General features: G+C 37.0%; 1 protein-coding gene across 1 annotated transcript; it reads right to left on the bottom strand.

Moving 5' to 3' along the window:
• Positions 1-771: 771 nt before the first annotated feature.
• On the bottom strand, positions 772-5,064 carry LOC125877485 (uncharacterized). Its single transcript, XM_049558768.1, has 7 exons — positions 4,566-5,064; positions 4,326-4,506; positions 2,758-3,308; positions 1,987-2,570; positions 1,505-1,901; positions 934-1,034; positions 772-855 (listed from the first exon to the last, which is right to left on the bottom strand). Exons 1-7 carry the CDS (start codon positions 5,062-5,064, stop codon positions 772-774), a joined length of 2,397 nt encoding a protein of 798 aa, XP_049414725.1.
• Between the last annotated feature and the right edge of the window lie 14,519 nt (positions 5,065-19,583).

Genomic DNA, 19,583 nt, shown 5'->3' with positions numbered 1-19,583 from the left:
TTTATTTAACAATTTTTTATTTCTTATTTGATAAGTTTGTAATATTATTCCTAGGCTGTAGGATCTGGTGCAATGCTTATTTGGTACTTGTGATGTCTTCTGCTGGAGTATCTTAATTGTAGGAGTGTCGTAATTAATAGATAGGTATAACGATCATCGACCCAAACTAATTAATTAGGTAAAGGAGTTCAAACCTCCAACAAACTTATCCCTATGTTCATATATCATTATAGGTCCTCTGTTTGTTGTTATCTTACACATATGGGAATAAGCTACCTTGATTTTTGTTCCTTTAAAGTTTTGAACCGTACATTTCAAGGTTTGCAACAATATCGTTCGGCTTTGATAATTTTGTATCTATGTAGCCACCCTTACTTCTCTTATTTGAAATTATCACAAGAGTGTTGTCCATCTGTACATGAACATGGCCTGCCAATCATTTTCTCAATATACCAAATCCAATAGCAGATCCGGAGCACAGAGTTCTCAGTCAGGCTCAATTAATCAGTCAGTGGCTGCCAAACTTGACACAGGTACCGGATGGCCACCATGTAGGGTGCACTTCAAGCCTCAATGGTGCCAATGGGACGAACATCCACCATGCTATTAGCGCCATGGTATTCATAACATGTCATAATGTTTCCAACCATAAATACTTGCATTTAGCGCCAAGGTAGTCATAGCATTTCATAATATATATATCTCCACTAGCTCAGTTCCATTCTGGTAAGCACATTAGTGACTTGAGGATTGGTGCCTATCCTAGGGTATTTAATCCCCTTGTTTCAGGTTCACAGCTAGTATAACGCGGAGTATTGACACTGAAAAACAGGATACTTGCTGATGCATCAATAACTGCAATATTCAAGATCCAGGGAAACTTCTAACATAGGAGATTCAAGAATATCTATTCTGACATCGACAAAAAGATACCATTGCAACAACCACAAAAGGGACATCATCAGGAATTACCTCTGCTAAAACCCTGCTTCTGAATTGAAACCAATCAAACTGTGATGGTGCTACAACAAAAGCTGAGAAAGGCAACTAGGTTTATGTTGCTCCATTTACATTGTCCTTTGTCTGGAAGTTCAATAACTTCCAACAGTACCACAATAACAGGCACCCAGAAGACATAACCTTCTCAAGGTAGAGCTATACCAATTTCTCATGCTCATTAAGCCAGATCGTCTTCTTCAATGCGAAATCATAAGAAGAAAATACATTATTTCATTTCAATTTGCAAGTTTTTTGACAACTACATTCGAAATGACATCTGATATATATATATATATATATATATATATATATATGATATAAGTTTAACATACAACAATTGAAATAAAAATAGGAAAAAGTCTTCAAACATGAAAATCGACACATTAATTATAAAAAACTAGAGTCAAATAAACATAAATACTAGCCAACTATTTTCTATAAGAAGAAGGCAGTATGAAAAACTATGTTGTCTGTGGAATGTTTCGGCATGTCTGCCTATTGTGACCTTGTTGTCCACACACTCCACATGTAATTCTTGACTTCTTTGTTCTTGATTCACCACCATTTTTGTATCTAATCTTTTGTGGCCTGCCAAGTTTGATTTTTCCCTTGGGCGGTAGGACAATATTTGCTGCGACATTTGGAGGAATTTTCCATATAATCTCGTCAGGAATAGGATACACTGGAACTTCATATGCGTTTAGTAGGTTATCTTTCTTGTAGTATACAGAACAATATTCATATTCACTCATGTAGTATTTTCTCACGATAGCCAAAGCATGCTTACACGGCATTACATCCATTTGAAATTGCCTACATGTGCATATTCTTTCACGCATATTGACTACATGCCGTTTACCTCCATCATAAACTGTATACAAATATTCCGTTGACGGGACAACCTACATTACAATAATTGTTTTTAGAGGTAGAAGATCAAAGTTTATACAATGATAAAAAATGAGATATCACAAACAGATCACATACCATCATTCCGTGTGATTCCTTCATTTTCTCCATCATTAGGTTTTCATATTTTGTGCTTAGTGTTGTGCCGGTTGCAATTGCTTCATTCCTGTTTGTATTGTTCCAACGACCAATCATCTTCATCAAGTAATCCAACAAATCATATATAAGAAGATCTCTGGCCTCTTTATCAGCTGCATTAACAGATTCTGCAATATTTGAAGTCATCACCATGAATCTATTGACATTGGAGTGTGCAACCGACCATCTGTCATATCCAATTTCGAATAAGTATTCTTTCACCCTATTGTCAATGTTATAGGTCTCAGCCATATAATGATCGAATTCCTCTGTTGTGTATGCATTAGCCATTGCAAAAAATATTTTTCTCAGGACCTTATGGTGCTTCCTGATATTTTTCTTAATATTGCCCCAAAGATGGTATAAGTATACACAATGAGGCACCCCTGGATACACTTCAGAAGTGGCGTTCAGAATGCTTTCATGCCTATCAGATACGATACACATACCTTCTCTTATGCCATAGGTCTCTCGTATCCTTTCGAAAAACCATTTCCACGATAAATCATTCTCTGAATCGACTACTGCAAAAGTTATGGAAGTATTTTACCTGATTCATTGATAAAATACATATATAATGAATTAGGCTTTAAAATCATGTTTAACTATTTCTAATAATAGACTATGTATAATGTGAATATGTAGGTAAGATTAAGGAAAAAATTATCCTAAACTCATTTAATAACCAATATATATTCAATTTAAACTAACCTGCCGCATCCTGTGTCCAAGCTGTCAAAATTGTTCCCCTGTAGGCTGCTTTTAAGAAACTACCATCAACAACAACAATAGGCATGCAATATTCCCATCCTTTAATTGAGGCGTAAAGAGCTACATATGCATATAAAAAACGTCCATCGTCTGTCTTTTCCAATCTTGTAACAGATCCAGGATTTGTATGCTTCACCATGTACAAGTAGCTAGGCAACTTTCCATATGAATCTCTAGGTTTACCTCTTAATATCTCTAGTGCCTTTTCTTTTTCCCTCCATGCCTTCATGTAGTTCAAATCAACACCATATTGATTTCTAATGTCACGTTGTATATCGGCTGGAGTATATATTGTCTTAGGATTGTCAACATTTCTTGTTAACAAGCCTCCTACAAACTTTGAAGTAGCATGACGTTGTGAAAAAAATCTTGATTCATTTCCACATGTGTGAACATTGTAAAATTTTCTCTCCTTGAATATATTTGAATTATTAAGGCTGGAAGACTTAAAATACCATGAACACTGATCATCAACACAAACAAGATAATACCTGCAAAGTTGATTGACATCATATCGTGATTGTAACATATTATAGAATAATATTCCAAGGATCATTATGATCAAGAATTCTGAAGTTTAGTACTTGTAAAAATATATTATATATGCTACATACATGATAGGACGTTTTTGAGATTTTACCATGAATTCTTCCTATTTATTACATGATTATAGGTTTCTATCTACGAAACAAATAAAATGTCTTCTAACATCGCCAACCTATTACTCTCAACTAATCTCCTCGGCATTAACTTTGTGGATGTGGATTATAATTGAAAAGATGAAGAGCTCAGTAAGGAGACCACAAATAAAACCAAAGTCATGCTGGTGGAACAATCTGGGATATGGCTATTATATGGTTTTATTACTGAAAGAAGGAAATATGCAAAAAGTACAGCAAAAGGGACCATGTTTCATTAACGGATACTTCCTATCTATGTGGATGTTGATGCTTTGGTCACACCAACATAACATGTACACAATAAATTACCAACGAGGTATACACATAAACAGAGTCTGCGAAGCCAATTGGTGATCAAACACAACATAGAGACTCCAAAGAGGACATTATTAATGGAGACGGGAATTATATAGTGACGCCTTGGTAACTGGTCAATATTGAATACTAGAGATACGTAAAAATACTGAATTGCAAGGACTTTTAATGTATAAGTTACTTGATTATGTACTTCACCGCATTTATACCATCCGTTATTTGAATTCAAATATACTATATACCAAGTATTTTATACTTGAATATTATACCACGTATTATATATTGAAATAAACTCTTTAACAAGCAAAACGCAGTAGAATATACTTTATACCAAGTATTATATACTATAATATATTTTATGCCAAGTATTATATACTAGAACATACTATATACCAAGTATTATATACTAGCATATAATGTATACCAGTCAGCTACCAGAACAACAAGTACTAACATGAATTTTATACTAACTTATAAAATAATTTTTACTATTTGTTGAAGTTCATTTATTACCTTGTCGTACTTGAACGCTTAACTTTGAACTGAAAATTTTCCTTGATGGCAATGCGATTTAAAACATCTTGGAGTATCTCCTTGTTCATATACAACTGACCTTTTTTGATGTCTTTATGAACTCTGTTGTTGATTATACCATCTTCGTCAATTTCCATTTCATCACGCGAGTAATTGTTGTCTATTGAAATAAGTGTTTGAGTGAGTTCAACATGTTCTACNTGTTCATATACAACTGACCTTTTTTGATGTCTTTATGAACTCTGTTGTTGATTATACCATCTTCGTCAATTTCCATTTCATCACGCGAGTAATTGTTGTCTATCGAAATAAGTGTTTGAGTGAGTTCAACACGTTCTACCAGTTGCATATCATGGGTAGAATTAGAACTTGAACTGATAGGATTAGAAAATGACAAAATTCCGTCACAGTTTTTTTCCTTCAATATTATACACAATGGAAAATCTGTGAAGGAACTTTTTCTTTTCAAATCCAAATACCATCTCAAACTCCTATCATTGTATATCTTCATTGGAGTATAATTTTGCTTCACAGAATATTTAATTTCAATTGTATCTGTTGAAGCATAAACCCCAAGTATCTTCGTCATTTCATCAAGGATGGTATCCAAATTCGAACTCACTTTTAGTGTCACACCATCAACTATGAAATTGTTGTAATTGTGTTCACTATCCCATTTACCATCGTGTTGAACCAAAATTGCAATTTCTTCTTCCATGTCAATAGTCGTTTAATTTGCTTGATTTTGTAGTAGAAGGAAGATACAACTAATGTAGTATAGTTCTTATGAAAGACGGTTACTTATACATTAAAAAAAGGTAGTGAACAGTTCATGCTGCCTTAAATCTCTATTTTATTTAACACGATCTTTTGAGAATGCAAAACGGCTAAGGAAGTAAATATTTAATTGTCATAAATGTTATTCACTGAATACTGCTATATATATATGTAATTATTTACATAAAAGTGGATTCTTATGTTTTTTTCCCTTTTCCAAATGTACCTATTTGAAGCAAACTATAGCCTGTCCATTTTTCATCATTTACCAAATGTACATGGCCTCCACTAGGGTGACGATTCCACTTAAGTTTTTCTTCGAGCGTTTACATCTTCATTTATTGTGGTTGAACTTCAAGCAACGCCATTCCATTATGATGTACATGTAATAATATTCAAAGAGGTGAGAGTATGTATGTTCTTAAGATTTAAGTAGTTAAACAATAAAGTAATAAAGACTCTTAATCAAAGTAAGCACATAATAAGAAAAGAGTTTAAAATGTGTAAACACATCAAACTAAGTAGATCAAAAGATTCGAAATAAATTTGTATCTCATCTCATTTTTTCTCTCGATTAAATTAAGTGGGCCTTAAATTTTATCAAAATTTATGCTATACGGCCTAATTATTCTAGCTTCAACTAATGGAACAAAAAGAGAAATTGCAAACCATATAGACAATTAATAATAACTAGCTAACTATCACATAGTTATGAATTCATGTAAAACAATACTTAATAAACTAAAACTAGTAAGCATTATAGTGACAAGATTTTAGGTGAACTTCAAATTTCAATATTGTTAATCTATGATCCCTTATAGAGTTAATAGTTAATATTCTTAAACATTTCCAATAGAACTCCTTAAATTCGATGAACCCAATAATATTAATGAATAGGAAAATAAACTAAGATAATAAAAATAAATCTAAGGCATGCTATCACATATATAAGATTAAATTTATTAAAACTAGGGATGACAATTGGGAGGATTTGGTCAAATTTGGCCGGGTCAAAATGGGTCAAAAAAACAAACGGGTCAAGACCCAACCCAAATTTACTTGGGTCAAGTAATGGGTTATAGAATGGGTCAAGACTCAATCAAACTCAATTTTTACTAAGTTTAAGTGTTTCATCTGTTCTTTCTAAAGTTTTCTGTACCTAATAAAATTATTATTTTTCTGTATTATGGCTATATATATAAAGTATCAAATTAGAAAAAAAATTGACAAAATTTCTCATGAGTACATTTGTGTTACATATTAACCCAATTTTTAATAGATTGAGCTAATAAATAGACGAGTTGATAACCCACCCAAACTTAAATGGATTGAGCGGGCTAGGTTTGATTTTTTCACCCCTAATTGAAACATCCACCAAATTAGAAGACAAGATGAATTTAAAAGCAACAAAAGAAATGTACCTTTAGGTCAAGAAACTTACATCAACACCTCTAAAAATCATCAACTAAAAAGGACTTAGAATCAGAATTTTAACTTTTCGACCTTGCCAGAATGGTGGTTTCATTATGGTGTTCCCATGGTTGCATTTTTTTAGGCTGATTTATGGTGAAGAAGATGAGGTTTTGGGTGTCACTCACGGATCTATAACGGTGTTTTCATGATAGTATTTCTGAAATTTTGGACAGTGAATATTTATTGTTGGTGGTTGTCGATTGATGAGTGGAGGCGAAGGTAGTTATTGTTTCACCAGAAAAAAAGGAGGGGGAATAAGAGAGTGGTGGTTTTTTGGTGGCTAGTCTCCGGTGGTTCATAGCTGAGGGAAAGGAGGAGAAGGGAGGTATTGTGGTTTCACTAGAGGCGGGTGGCTCTTCACGGTGGTTTCATAGTAGAGTAACGGCTGGGGAGAGGATAGTGATGGTGTGGGGCGGTCGTCTTCAATTGAGGAGAAAGATGAATAGTGATTTAGGTTTTGGGTGAATAAATAGGAAACGGTAGAGGATTTAATCTCAATCGTTGATCAAGATGAGATGGATATCTATGATTAAAAGTTGGGGTTTGGGATAAATATTGGGTCCTTATTGATAAGCATAGTTAGAATTAAATAAAATTGGATAAAAATGGATAGGACTTCAGTAATTTGAAGGAAAAAATATATTAGTATTTATAATAAAATATTACAGATATTAAATAAAAGAAATAAATAAATGATAATCATAACTTTTCTTATAAAAGAAATACACCTCATTATAAATACCAAAGTATATAGTTAATTGGATAAAACTAATTATAAATTTACGCATATAATAAAAGAAATCAGTTTTAAATATATATTTAATCGAATAGAAATCCGAAAATGGTTTATAGGTCTGTCAAAATTGGTGTCAACAACAGAAACACTCTAACTGATTTGTATATGCCATATAAGACGTGTGTGTCTACACCTAAAATTGTTGGGCATATATATTAATGGATAATAATATTTATCCTTTAGTTTAGGATTTCACTACTATTTCCTATTTTCTAGCTATATGTTTTCCGTATTCTTGTATTTTTTTTTCCATTAGGACTTCCAATAGGTTCTGTATTTTAGTTGCATTGTATCTTATCAGATCACGATGTATCATTGGATTAGTATTCCAGTGTTGTATTTGTGTTATAAAAGGAACACATTGTTCATGACTAAAATCATTGTTCTCTTCTACATATCAAACCTTTTTATGGTACCAAAAGGTTTTATCTCCTCACAGAGTTCTAAGTTTTCTTACACTCCCACCAGAAATGGTACTCTCCATTACCAATTCCGATGCAACCATCACCACCACCTCTATCGATTTGACCCGATTGTTATTATTAATCCAATAGTGAAATAATTTGTGCTAGAAAACTTTTTGAGAGTGACTTAATTTTTTTTTGCTAGGCTAGTCTCGGGTAGTATCTGGACTAGTTGAGGTTTAGGGCCATCAAGAAATGGGTGGGGTGTAATGTTGAAGTTTGGAAACTCATCAAGGAAGTAAAGGAATCTCGTCGAGGAATTTTTATCTGCAAACTTAATTAGTGACAAAAATATCATAGTATTATTATATTTTTAAGATTTATAATATATCCTGATGGATGTTTTCCTACCTTAAAAAAGAGAAAAGAAAATTTGTCATGGATGAAATACGTGCTATGATCAAGAACACAAAATAGATGAATAAGAAAAAAATCTTTTATTTTTTTAATTAAAAATGGATAAAACTTTAGAATGGAATAATCGTAAGTTGGAACAAATTATTTATTCGGAATATTGGAGCAATATGCAATTTCAAAGCTTGTATCTTCATCCACAACCTATCACCGATCCTCGACATTAGGTTGTAATGACCCACCATGTTAGTGTCATTGTTTTCTGATCTTTTCAACATTTAAAGTTTACCTGTAGCAACCACAAGTCATTACTTGTCGGGACTGACTGTTCGGTCAACAGATCGTTTATTTGGATTTTGTACAAGTTTTCGTATTTTGGAGCCTTTGAATCTTAACCGGTTGACTTCAGTAGGAAGTTCAAGAAGACGACTTCAAAATATAATTTTGACAGTTTCATCAGCTCTGAAAGGGCCATTTTAGGATGGGGGCATGGTTGATTCAGCGTCGAGACGTCTGGTGTGAGTTTGTATCGTTAGGTGTTTTCACTTTGAAGCTTCAGCCAAGAGCTGACTTTAGTCAAAATTCTTAGTAAACGTGCTTGGATGAACATCCCACCAGCGCGATTAGCTCCGTAATGTCGATTTTCATCTAGAACAACCTTTCGTGTGGTTCTCTAGGCTTGTGATCTCATTTTTAGTCTTCTTTTAGTTTTTAGCTTAAAACGTAACTTGGTTGTGGGACCCACTTTTCTTCGAAACAACCTCGAATGGATGTTTTGATTGCTACATTGAGTTTGGAAGGCCAAAATTGATGGGGTAGCATATTTCGTTTGCGCGCACAGGGTTTCCAACTTATCCTAGACACTATGTCCGAGAATTTGGAGTTTGAGCAAACCAGCTAGATTGTTGATATCCGGTTGCCACGACCCAACCCACTGGGCTGTGCAGGCACCTACATACTACCACTTAAGTAGGAGAACCTTCTTACACCGATAATTAAACATGCGGAATTCATAATAAAATGGAAAAAATAAAATAATATGATTTTATAAATAAGATCCCGAGACTCACTTTTAGCTAAACTTGTAAAGTAATTTAACGACTCCCATGAATCTAGTCTAAACAAGCACAAGAGCTACTAAGAGTAAAACTGGATAGTAAAATAAAAGACACGGCTCCCACCATGCGAAAGGAAAAATAGAAGCTGCTGGAGATATTCTTCGTCTTCACCTAATGTAACCTCAGCAATCATGCATCCAGACTATGTCCAAAAAGACATATCAACAGTAGTATCAGTACAAAACACACGTACTGGTAGACATCATCGGTCTACCTGACACCCATTACATAACATAAGAAACCAACTAGTAAGATCATGAAATAAACACTCGCTTCTCCACATTTACTCTTTCTTGGAAACACCTGCAATATACACTAGCACCCTGATTACTAACCCCCTTATAACTCAACCAACTTAACGAATTCTTGATCATGGCTTAACCATTCTAAAACACATAGAAAAAAATACCTAAATACAATCACCGCCAATGCATCTTCCCGTTCACGTCATACCCTTGATTCCTCGTCACATTACTCACCATAGTCACATAATACAATAATTCAAGCTACCTTAACACTAACCCAATCTCATTCCCCCAAGGTGAAATCCATCCAAGTATTTTCCTTCACATACACTATCTCTACTCTCGCCATTACAATCCACGAACAACCCATTATAAATCGTCATAACACGGGTCCACTAAGTACAACATATACAAACCAATACAATACTATACTCACAAACGTATATAAAACATATACAATATTGTCAACAAGTACACCAACAACGAACAACTCACATTTATATCACAACATTGGTCCTCTCATGGAACCCAAACCAAAAAAGTTAGCATGTCGGAATATGGCAACTGATTCCATATTTATACCGGAACGTGGTAATCGATCCAAGTTAGTTAAGCCGAAACATGGCAATCCGATCCAAGTTAGTTATGACGAAACGTGGAAATCCGATCCAAGTTAGTTATGCTGAAACGTGGCAATCCGATTCTATTAACACACCACAATCACAAACACAATTACATCATCAAGATCATACATTTAAGTCATGATTTCATGGCAATGATATTTCATCTATCTCATTTACAACAAGTATGATCAACATTGCAATATTCATACCTATACAAGTATCATAATGAAGCAAAAACAAGCGTACATCACACAATCATGGAATCAAAACAATCACCTAAGAATTACTTCTCAATTCCTATCACATATATAATAATTGACTATACTCAACCCTGGTTCATCATTAGGGTTTCTTATTAGGGTTTAATCACAATTCATCATAATTCCTCAATTTCATCACTTCAATTTATCGGATGTAGCATGCATTCATAAATCTAGTTCTAGTCCTAATTTCATATCCTTATTCTTGACCCAATTCTATCCATGATAGCAATTCTAGGGTTTCTAACCACTCATCAATTCCTCCTCACAAGGCATAAACCTACGTACTTTGAATTCTAGGGATTATTCATGGAACTACTCGATGCACGAAGGTCAACACACAACCCTACTATTGATTTACATATATTACGTAGTAAGCATAGATTTATAACTACTTAATTGTAAAAACCTAGCCTACCTGGGCGCCATGCAGTTGTACGGAGTTTTGACTTCGATTCGGGTTTTTCGACTTCACAACGGTGGATTTGTCCAAGAATCCGCATGATTTCTCCATCCTCATGCTAGAAATCTCCTTCTCCTACTTTCCCAAGCTTAGAGCAAATTTTTTGAGGTTTTTAGGGTGTTTTACGACTTATTTAGGTATTTTAGAAGATGGAGAAAGTAGAATTTCTCGTAATTTACGTTCTGCCTCACCTATCCCACTATGGCGCCCACTTAGCTCGTCTTGACGCCGCTGCCCTAGCGGCAGCTGGCCCGCTGTGGTGGGACAGTGGTCCAGAATTCCCCAAATTTTTGTTCCTTCTAAATAATGTTGGTTCGAGTCGTTACAATAGATACCAATTTACCCCTCGTTCGTCCCCGAACGACCAGTGTATGAATATCATATGCCTTATTTCGATTTACATTTACGTTAAAGAATTGGTCAACTATGGAAATCACGACGAATGGTGACTTTCCAACTGACTGTTATACGTAAATTACTATACTCAAGGACCAGAAGAAAATTCAGGGCGACATACGAAGAAACGAAGAAATTAAAATTACAAAGTACGGCCTGCCAGGGGGGATTCCTCCCGCTGAGGCGGGGCCGCTGTGGCGAGAGATCTCCCGTTGGAGCGGGAGATCGGAAACAGTAAAAGGGGGAATGAGGAGCAATTTTTCTCATTTCCTCTTTTTCTCCATTACTCAACTCCCCCAAAATCCTCTCAACTCACTTCATCTGAACGTCAATTTCAAGGTAAATCTCATTCCTACACTCTTTACTTCCATAGATTATTTAAATATCATTGCATGCTGCTAACTGATCGAATCAAAGACGGTTTTCTAGGTAGTTATTTTGAATTTCATCTAGGTTGCTAGATTGATATAATAAACGTAGCATGGTTATTTCACTTAGGTTCCCAACACTCCCATAAAGTCCTGGGCATAGGGATTTCGTAAAAATATGGGTAAAAAGATACCGAAATGGGTGGGGGAAGTTGAAGGGTCCCTTGGTGTAAAACTCCGATTTAGGCCTCTTTTAGGAGTTATTTTGCCAAAATAATTGCTTATTTATGTTCTAGGATAGATAAATAACTCTGATTGTCGCGCCTAATGTTCGTCCCAGATGAAGGCTGCTTTGGCGACCTTCATCCAATTATGGCGGTCTTCATAATCCTGCCAAGGCGCAATTATTGCCGCTGTGGCGGGATGTGCCAAGCAGTGACCTTACCCTTTCACCAAACTTTTCTTTCTTATTTCCCACTTTTTAGCCTTACCCTGACTATATTTTCGCATTCTAATTTATATTCAAGTTATTGTAGAATTTCTAAATAGCAGGACAAAATAACGAACACTTGCCCTTCATTCGGTTTCCCCACGCTGCTAGTCGAGAGAAGCATCATGACTATCGGAACACGTGTTTCTGTTGCGAGAGGGGCTTTGTGATGCACCGACTATAGGATAAGGAGCCCGCTTTCTATGCTCGTCTGGTAAAGTTCGAGTGGATTTCGTTGATCGAGGATCCCCCTGCCGCTCGAGCTAATTGGGTACGAGAGTTCTATGTTATCCTGCCCACCGTCTGCTGGGACAATCCTAGTCCCATCATTCGCATTTGGGGGGTTGACATCTCCCTGAATGCCACTGCTATTAATGAGGCCCTAGAGGCACCAAAGGTCCCAAATCATGAATTCTAGACCTGGCTACATGAGATGGGTCTGGAGTGGCTGAGGAACACGCTGGTTGCGCCCACGCGCTGGGATTAGGTTTACTGGGCTACTGCAGAGTGTATCACTATCACAGATTGGTCACCTGATGCTAAGAGGTGGCTGCACTTGGTTACTACGAGGATCCGCTCATCGGGTGACCACACTGACGTGACCTTTCCCTTGGCATTGGTTGTGGCATGCGCCATACAGGGCATACAGCTGAACGTGTGGGCATAGATCATTTCGGAGTGCATGATGTTTTATAGAGGTAACAAGAAGGCGTTCTTCCTCCCTGGTCTCATCACGACTTTGTGCAAGCGGGTGGGAGTGCCACTATTTGATGCTGACGAGGTGCTTCCCATGGATCCCCTCATTCACCCTCTTTTGGTTAGGACATGTTCTACTTCTAGGAGAAAGAAGAGGAGGATGGGCAGTACTAGCAGCAGTAAGGTGGCCACGAATTCAGATGATGATGACCAAATTTCAGGTGCACGGGTCGAAGAGGATTTAGAAGCTGTCCAGAAGAGGATGGGGAGTGCCTATGCCGACTTCCCTCGGGTTCCACCCAGCACTGCTTTGGAGGTCGAAATGCTTCATCGCCAGCTGCGCCAGGAGAGGAGGAAGGTTGTGGATAGGGATCGTCGGATAATCCAGATGTGGAAGACTATCAAGGCCATCTTTACATGTTACCTCGGCAAGGAGATTCTTCAACTAGATCCCAAAGACTTTACTCAGTTCCCGATGTTGAATGAGGCCTGGGCCGGCGTGATACCCCCAGAGGACCTCGACTCTGACATTGACACCACCCAGTTCGAGAGTTCCTGATTGGCTTCCCTTTCGCCCTTCTTGGACTTATAATTTTGGACAACTCAGTTTTTTTTTCGACTTCCTAAGTTTCTGTAGCACATGGATGCTTGATTTTTCTTTTTGATGCTGCCTTTTATTTAATCTTAAGGAGTTTATAATCTATTACTTCTGTTGCTGAACACTGTTGGGATTGTAGGGGTTGTTCGGACCCCAATTGGGTCGACAATTTCGAATTTCAGGAAAAAAATAAGGAAGGCTGGTTGAGGTTCTGCGGCTTCTGCCTCAACCTATCCCACTCTGGTGGAAATAATCCCGCTCTGGCATTGTCGCTATGGCAAGATTATCCCGCCCCAGCGGTTCAAATGGGACCAGAACCCAGGCTAATAATTTCTGGGTTCTTTTCGTTTTTCTAAGATTTCCCCAAGGTTTCCAGCTTAACCAAACAATCTAAGATAAATCTACAGGCCAGGAAAGTCATTAACTAATCCGAATCAATCTTAGCGACACGGCATCTCACTAGTTCTCATTAATTCAACGCTACATCCACACATCCCCAGGATACACCCCAATATTTACGACTCTCATAATTTTAAAATAAAATTGACCAACACAATGTACATAATAAGGTTCTGACACATTTTTATAGTACACAAAATCGCGTCATCACATTCAACAAGTGCAACTTTACATTCACGGTTAATTTAATCAACAAGAAGTACACAAACACAGTTTCCAAGACGCAACACACGGACAATTCCAATTTATTAGTTAGTTCGTTCCATAGACGATCATCACTGGTCATCCATGCCCTTTTCAGCCCTTAAGGCTAGATACCAGTTGGAACCTTCCCAGTTCCAATTAACTTGTTGGTGTCCCTTCAGTCGTATCCACGATGTCTACTTCACTTCGTTGAGACACCAATTGGGATCAAGAGATACCAATTGGACTCAACTCATACCACAAGAGACACTTCGCACGAAAGGAGAGAATAAGTGTAACAACTTCCTATAATGCTTCCTAGATGTGGACGTCAACACACCAATCAGCAGAAGTCTAGTCCACATTTTGCTCATGTACAGGGAGATCAGTAAACTAAGCTCTGATACCAATTGTCACGACCCAACCCACCGGGCTGTGCAGGCACCTACATACTACCACTTAAGTAGGAAAACCCTCTTACACCGATAACTAAACATGCGGAATTCTTAATAAAATGGAAGAAAATAAAATAATATGATTTTATAAATAAGATCCCGAGACACACTTGTAGCTAAACTTGTAAAGTAATTTAACGATTCCCATGGATCAGTCTAAGCCGGTACAAGAGCTACTAAGAGTAGAACTGGACAATAAAATAAAAGACACAACTCCTACCATGCGGAAGAAAAATAGAAGTTGCTGGGGATATTCTTCGTCTTCACCTAATGTAACGTCATCAATATTGCATCCAAACTATGTCCAAAAAGACATAGCAAGAGTAGTATCAGTACAAAATATACGTACTGGTAGGCATCATCAGTCAACCCGGCGCCTACCACATAACATAAGAAACTAACTAGTAAGATCATGAAATAAATACTCGTTTCTCCACCTTTACTCTTTCTTGGAAACACCTCCTATATACACTAGCATCTTGATTACTAATCCCCTTATAACTCAACCCACTTAACGAATTCTTGATCATGGCTTAACAATTCTAAAACACGTAGAAAAAAATACCCAAATACAATTACCGCCAATGTAGCTACCCGTTCACATCATACCCTTGCTTCCTCGTCACATTACCCACCATAGTCACATAATACAATAATTCAAGCTTCCTTAACACTAACCTAATCTCTTTCCCGTAAGGTGATATCCTGCCAAGCATTTTCCTTCACATACACTATCTCTACTCTTGCCATTACAACCCATGAACAACCCACTAAAAATAGTCATAACACGGGTCGACTAAGTACAACATATACAAACCAATACAATACTATACTCACAAACGTATATCAAGCATCTACAATATTGTTAACAAGTACACGAACAATGAACAACTTATATTTATATCACATCATTGGTGCTTTCATGGAACCCAAACCCAAACAGTTAGCATGCCGGAACATGGAAATCGATCTCATATTTATGCCGGAACGTGGAAACCGATCTTATATTTATGCCAGAACGTAGAAATCCGATCCAAGTTAGTTATGCCAGAACGTGGCAATCCGATCCAAGTTAGTTATGGCAGAACGTGGCAATCTGATTCCATTCACACACCACAATCACAAACACAAGTACATAATCAAGATCATACATTTAAGTCATAATTTCATATCAATGATATTTCATCTATCTCATTTACAACAAGTATGATCAACATTGCAACATTCATACATATACAAGTTTCATAATGAAGCAAGAACAAGCATACATCACACAATAATAGAATCACAATCATCACCTACGAATTACTCCTCAATCCTTATCACATATATAATAATTCACCATATTCAACCCTAGTTCATCATTAGGATTTCTTATTAGGGTTTAATCACAATTCATCATAATTCCTCAATTTCATCACTTCAATTTATCGGATGTAGCATACATTCATAAATCTAGTTCCACTCCTAATTTCATATCATTATTCCTGACCCAACTCTATCCATGATAGCAATTCTAGGGTTACTAACAACTCATCAATTCCTCCACACAAGGCATAAACCCACGTACTTTGAATTTTAGGGATTATTCATGGAACTACTCGGTGCACAAAGGTCAACACACAACCCTACCATTGATTTACATATATTACATAGTAAGCACATATTTACAACTACTTAATCGTAAAAACTTAGCCTACCCGGGCGCTATGCAGTTGTACGGAGTTTTAACTTCGATTCAGGTTTTTCAGCTTCGCGATGGTGGATTTGTCCAAGAATCCACAAGATTTCCCCATCCTCACTCTAGAAATCTCTGTATCCTCCCTTCCCAAGCTTAGAGCAGCTTTTCTGTGCTTTTTAGGGTGTTTTATGACTTATTTAGGTGTTTTAGGAAGATGAAGAAAGTAGGATTTCTCATAATTTGCGTTCTACCTCGCCTATCCTTTTTTAAAAGTATGTATGTACGTAGTTCAAGTTTTCACCCGATTCACCAAGGAATATTTTGGTTGCTTTTGGTGGATTACTTACTACTAGGTTGGATTGGATGTCAACCTGTGGAGGCACCCGTTGTTACTATTGGACAAATTTCTCCTTTAGTTTTCTTCTTGTTCTTCGCCATAACGCCCATTCTGGGACGAGTTGGAAGAAGAATTCCTAATTCTTACACGGATGAGACTGATCACACCTGATTAGTGAGAAATTCTTACACCAATCATTTACGAATGGGTATTACACCAAGAATTTACAAGCGGATCGAGGAATGAAGGGAGAGGAATTTGAATAGAAAGAAAGAGACGTATTTCGAATTAGAGTAAGGGCACACTAAGACATTCCTTTTCGTGCTTTCAATCTGCTTACTTTGAATAAAGAGAAAAAAAATGATTAGATAGGCGGAAAGGCTTTACACAAGACCACAAAGCGAGAAAGATAGCCTTCGCTTACCTGCTTAACCGTACGGACCTATGGCGCCCACCTACCCCGCCTTGGCGTCGCTGCCCTAGCGGCAATTGGCCCTCTGTGGTGGGACAGTGGTCCAGAATTCCCCAAATTTTTGTTCCTCCTAAATAACGATGGTTTGGTTCGTTACACTGGTGCAGGCTTTTAGCGACTAGATATTAGACTTTTAGCAACCAGAGTTTACTTTTAGTGACCAATTTTGGGTATTTATACCCAAAAATTTTAGTTTTCAGATCTTATTTTTAAATTGCGATTTCACCCTTATCCGAGCTCCGATTTGAGTGATTTGAAGTGTTGTGTGATCTTTGGGAGCATGTTGGGAATTTGATTAAAAGATGTTGAGGATCCTCTATTTAAGGTAAATTTGAGCTCGCAGTTACTGCCTTAGCTTTATTTTCTTGTTAATTTTGCATGTTATTGTTGGGGTTGTTTTCAGGTCTCGGATTGTGTTCAATTTTGGAAGATAAGATCGAGACTTAGTTTAGGACCTTTTTGACGGAGTCAATTTAGAGATTCTTATTGGGGGTTCCACATTCCCGTTTTGACTCAATTTTGGGTCTATTTCCAATTGTTGTGATTTTATTGTCTAAACATTTGTAATAACGTTGTGATTGATAGTTTAATAGTTTGGCGGTGTTTGGAGAACTCGTGTTCGGCTTTAAGGTAGGCTTCGATCTACTTTCTTTATTGAGCTTCTTAGATAATGCCTGCAATATATTTCATGTAATTTCATGTGGTATTTGTCGGATATTTTCTTTTCTCTTGTGATCCTATCATTTCTTGATTACGTGATCTATATTAGAGAGATTGTTAGGCTACACGGTGTCCCAGTATTTATTATCTCTGATAGGGGAGCACAATTTACCGCTAGTCCTTCTAGAAAGGACTAGGGACACATGTTAATCTTAGTACAACCTTTCACTCTCAGACCGATGGCCAGGCTGAGAGCACAATTTTGACACTCGAGGATATGTTATGGGAGTGTGCGCTAGACTTTAAGGGAAGTTGGGATGACCACTTGCCTCTTATTGAGTTCGCATACAATAATAGTTATCATTCTAACATCGGGATGGCACCTTATAAGGCTTTGTATGGGCAAAAATGTAGATCCCCCATTGGATGGTTCGAGGTAGGTGAGTCAGGGTTGATTGGACCTGACTTAGTACAACAAACAGTGGAGAAAGCTCATTCGGGAGAGGTTGCTAACAGCTCAAAGCCAACAGAAGTCTTACTCAGATGTGTGGTGAAGGGACTTAGAGTTTTTTGTTGATGACTAGGTATTCTTAAAAGTCTCGCCTATGAACAGTGTTATGAGATTTGGCAAGAAAGGAAAGCTTAGTCCAAGATTCAATGGGCCATACCGAATCCTTTGAAGGGTAGGACGAGTGGCTTATGAGTTAGAATCACCTTCGGGGCTAGAGTTTATTCATCCATTTTTCCGTGTATCGATGCTACGAAAGTGCGTGGGAGACCCTTCTCGGGTTGTCCCAGTTGAGGGTGTTCAGATCACAGAGGAGTTTTCCTACGAGGAAACTCCAGTTGCCATATTAGATCGACAGGTCCGTAAATTGAGGACCAAAGAGGTGGCTTCGGTTAAAGTATTATGGAGAAACAAGAATAGATAAGAGGTGACCTGGGTAGCTAAGGATGGCATGAGGTCCAAATATCCTCACTTGTTTCATACCCCAAGGTGATGCCATATCAGTTTATATTAGTTCAGTGAGGTAAAATACCTATCTTATTTTTGTATTAATTCTTATTATTATGGTGGTTATCGTCGTAGTTTTGCTCGCAGTGTTATTGTAGAGCTATAGTGCTTAGCTATTTATGTCGTCCTATGAGACGCCTAGGTTAGAATTTCTGCGTTTCAAGTTCCTAGATAGTCACATTTACAAAGGATACTCTGTCTAAATTTTGGCAACACCTAAGGACTAAACCGCATGACTCAGATTTTTCATTCGAGGACGAATGTTTCTAAGAGGGGAAGGATGTAACACCCCGACCTTTAGAAACATCTAAATTAACTTGTACCTTCATGGAAAGACAAAGAGGGTGAGTAATAAATTGTGAATGATGTGGTATGTCATATTTTAAGTGTTCAAGGGTTGTATCTCAAGTTTTGAAGTTAGGTAAGTCGCAAAATAAAAGTTGGGGAAGGACACAATGCCATTTATTGGCGAGATTCGGGTTTTGTATAAAGTAGTTTGGTCATTCGTCTTATTGGAAAGACAGAGTGTCATTTACTGGCGATTGTCGGGCTTAGTATAAAGTAGTTTGGTATTTCGACTTATTGGAAGGGTAAAGTGTCATTTTCAGTGATTGCTTGGGGGCCGGATGTTTGAATTAATTCATGTACCTGTTTTTTCTGTATTCAATGAAAAATAGTTAGTTTATAAGAGGAAAGGTTGATTTGTATCTCTGTTTTGATCAACATGTTACTTTGATGTCATCTTGAAGGTTGACCTTTATTCTGAATGCAATTTTGCTAAGATTTTTTAAGGTTTCCTCAAAAATTCTATCCAGTGTAGAATTTTAGACTTTCTGATGTTTCTTTACAGATAA

This window comes from Solanum stenotomum, chromosome 9 (genome assembly GCF_019186545.1).
Source record: "Solanum stenotomum isolate F172 chromosome 9, ASM1918654v1, whole genome shotgun sequence".
NCBI lineage: Eukaryota > Viridiplantae > Streptophyta > Magnoliopsida > Solanales > Solanaceae > Solanum > Solanum stenotomum.
Note: the sequence above shows the minus strand (reverse complement) of the source record. Positions and strands in the feature narration are given on the sequence as shown.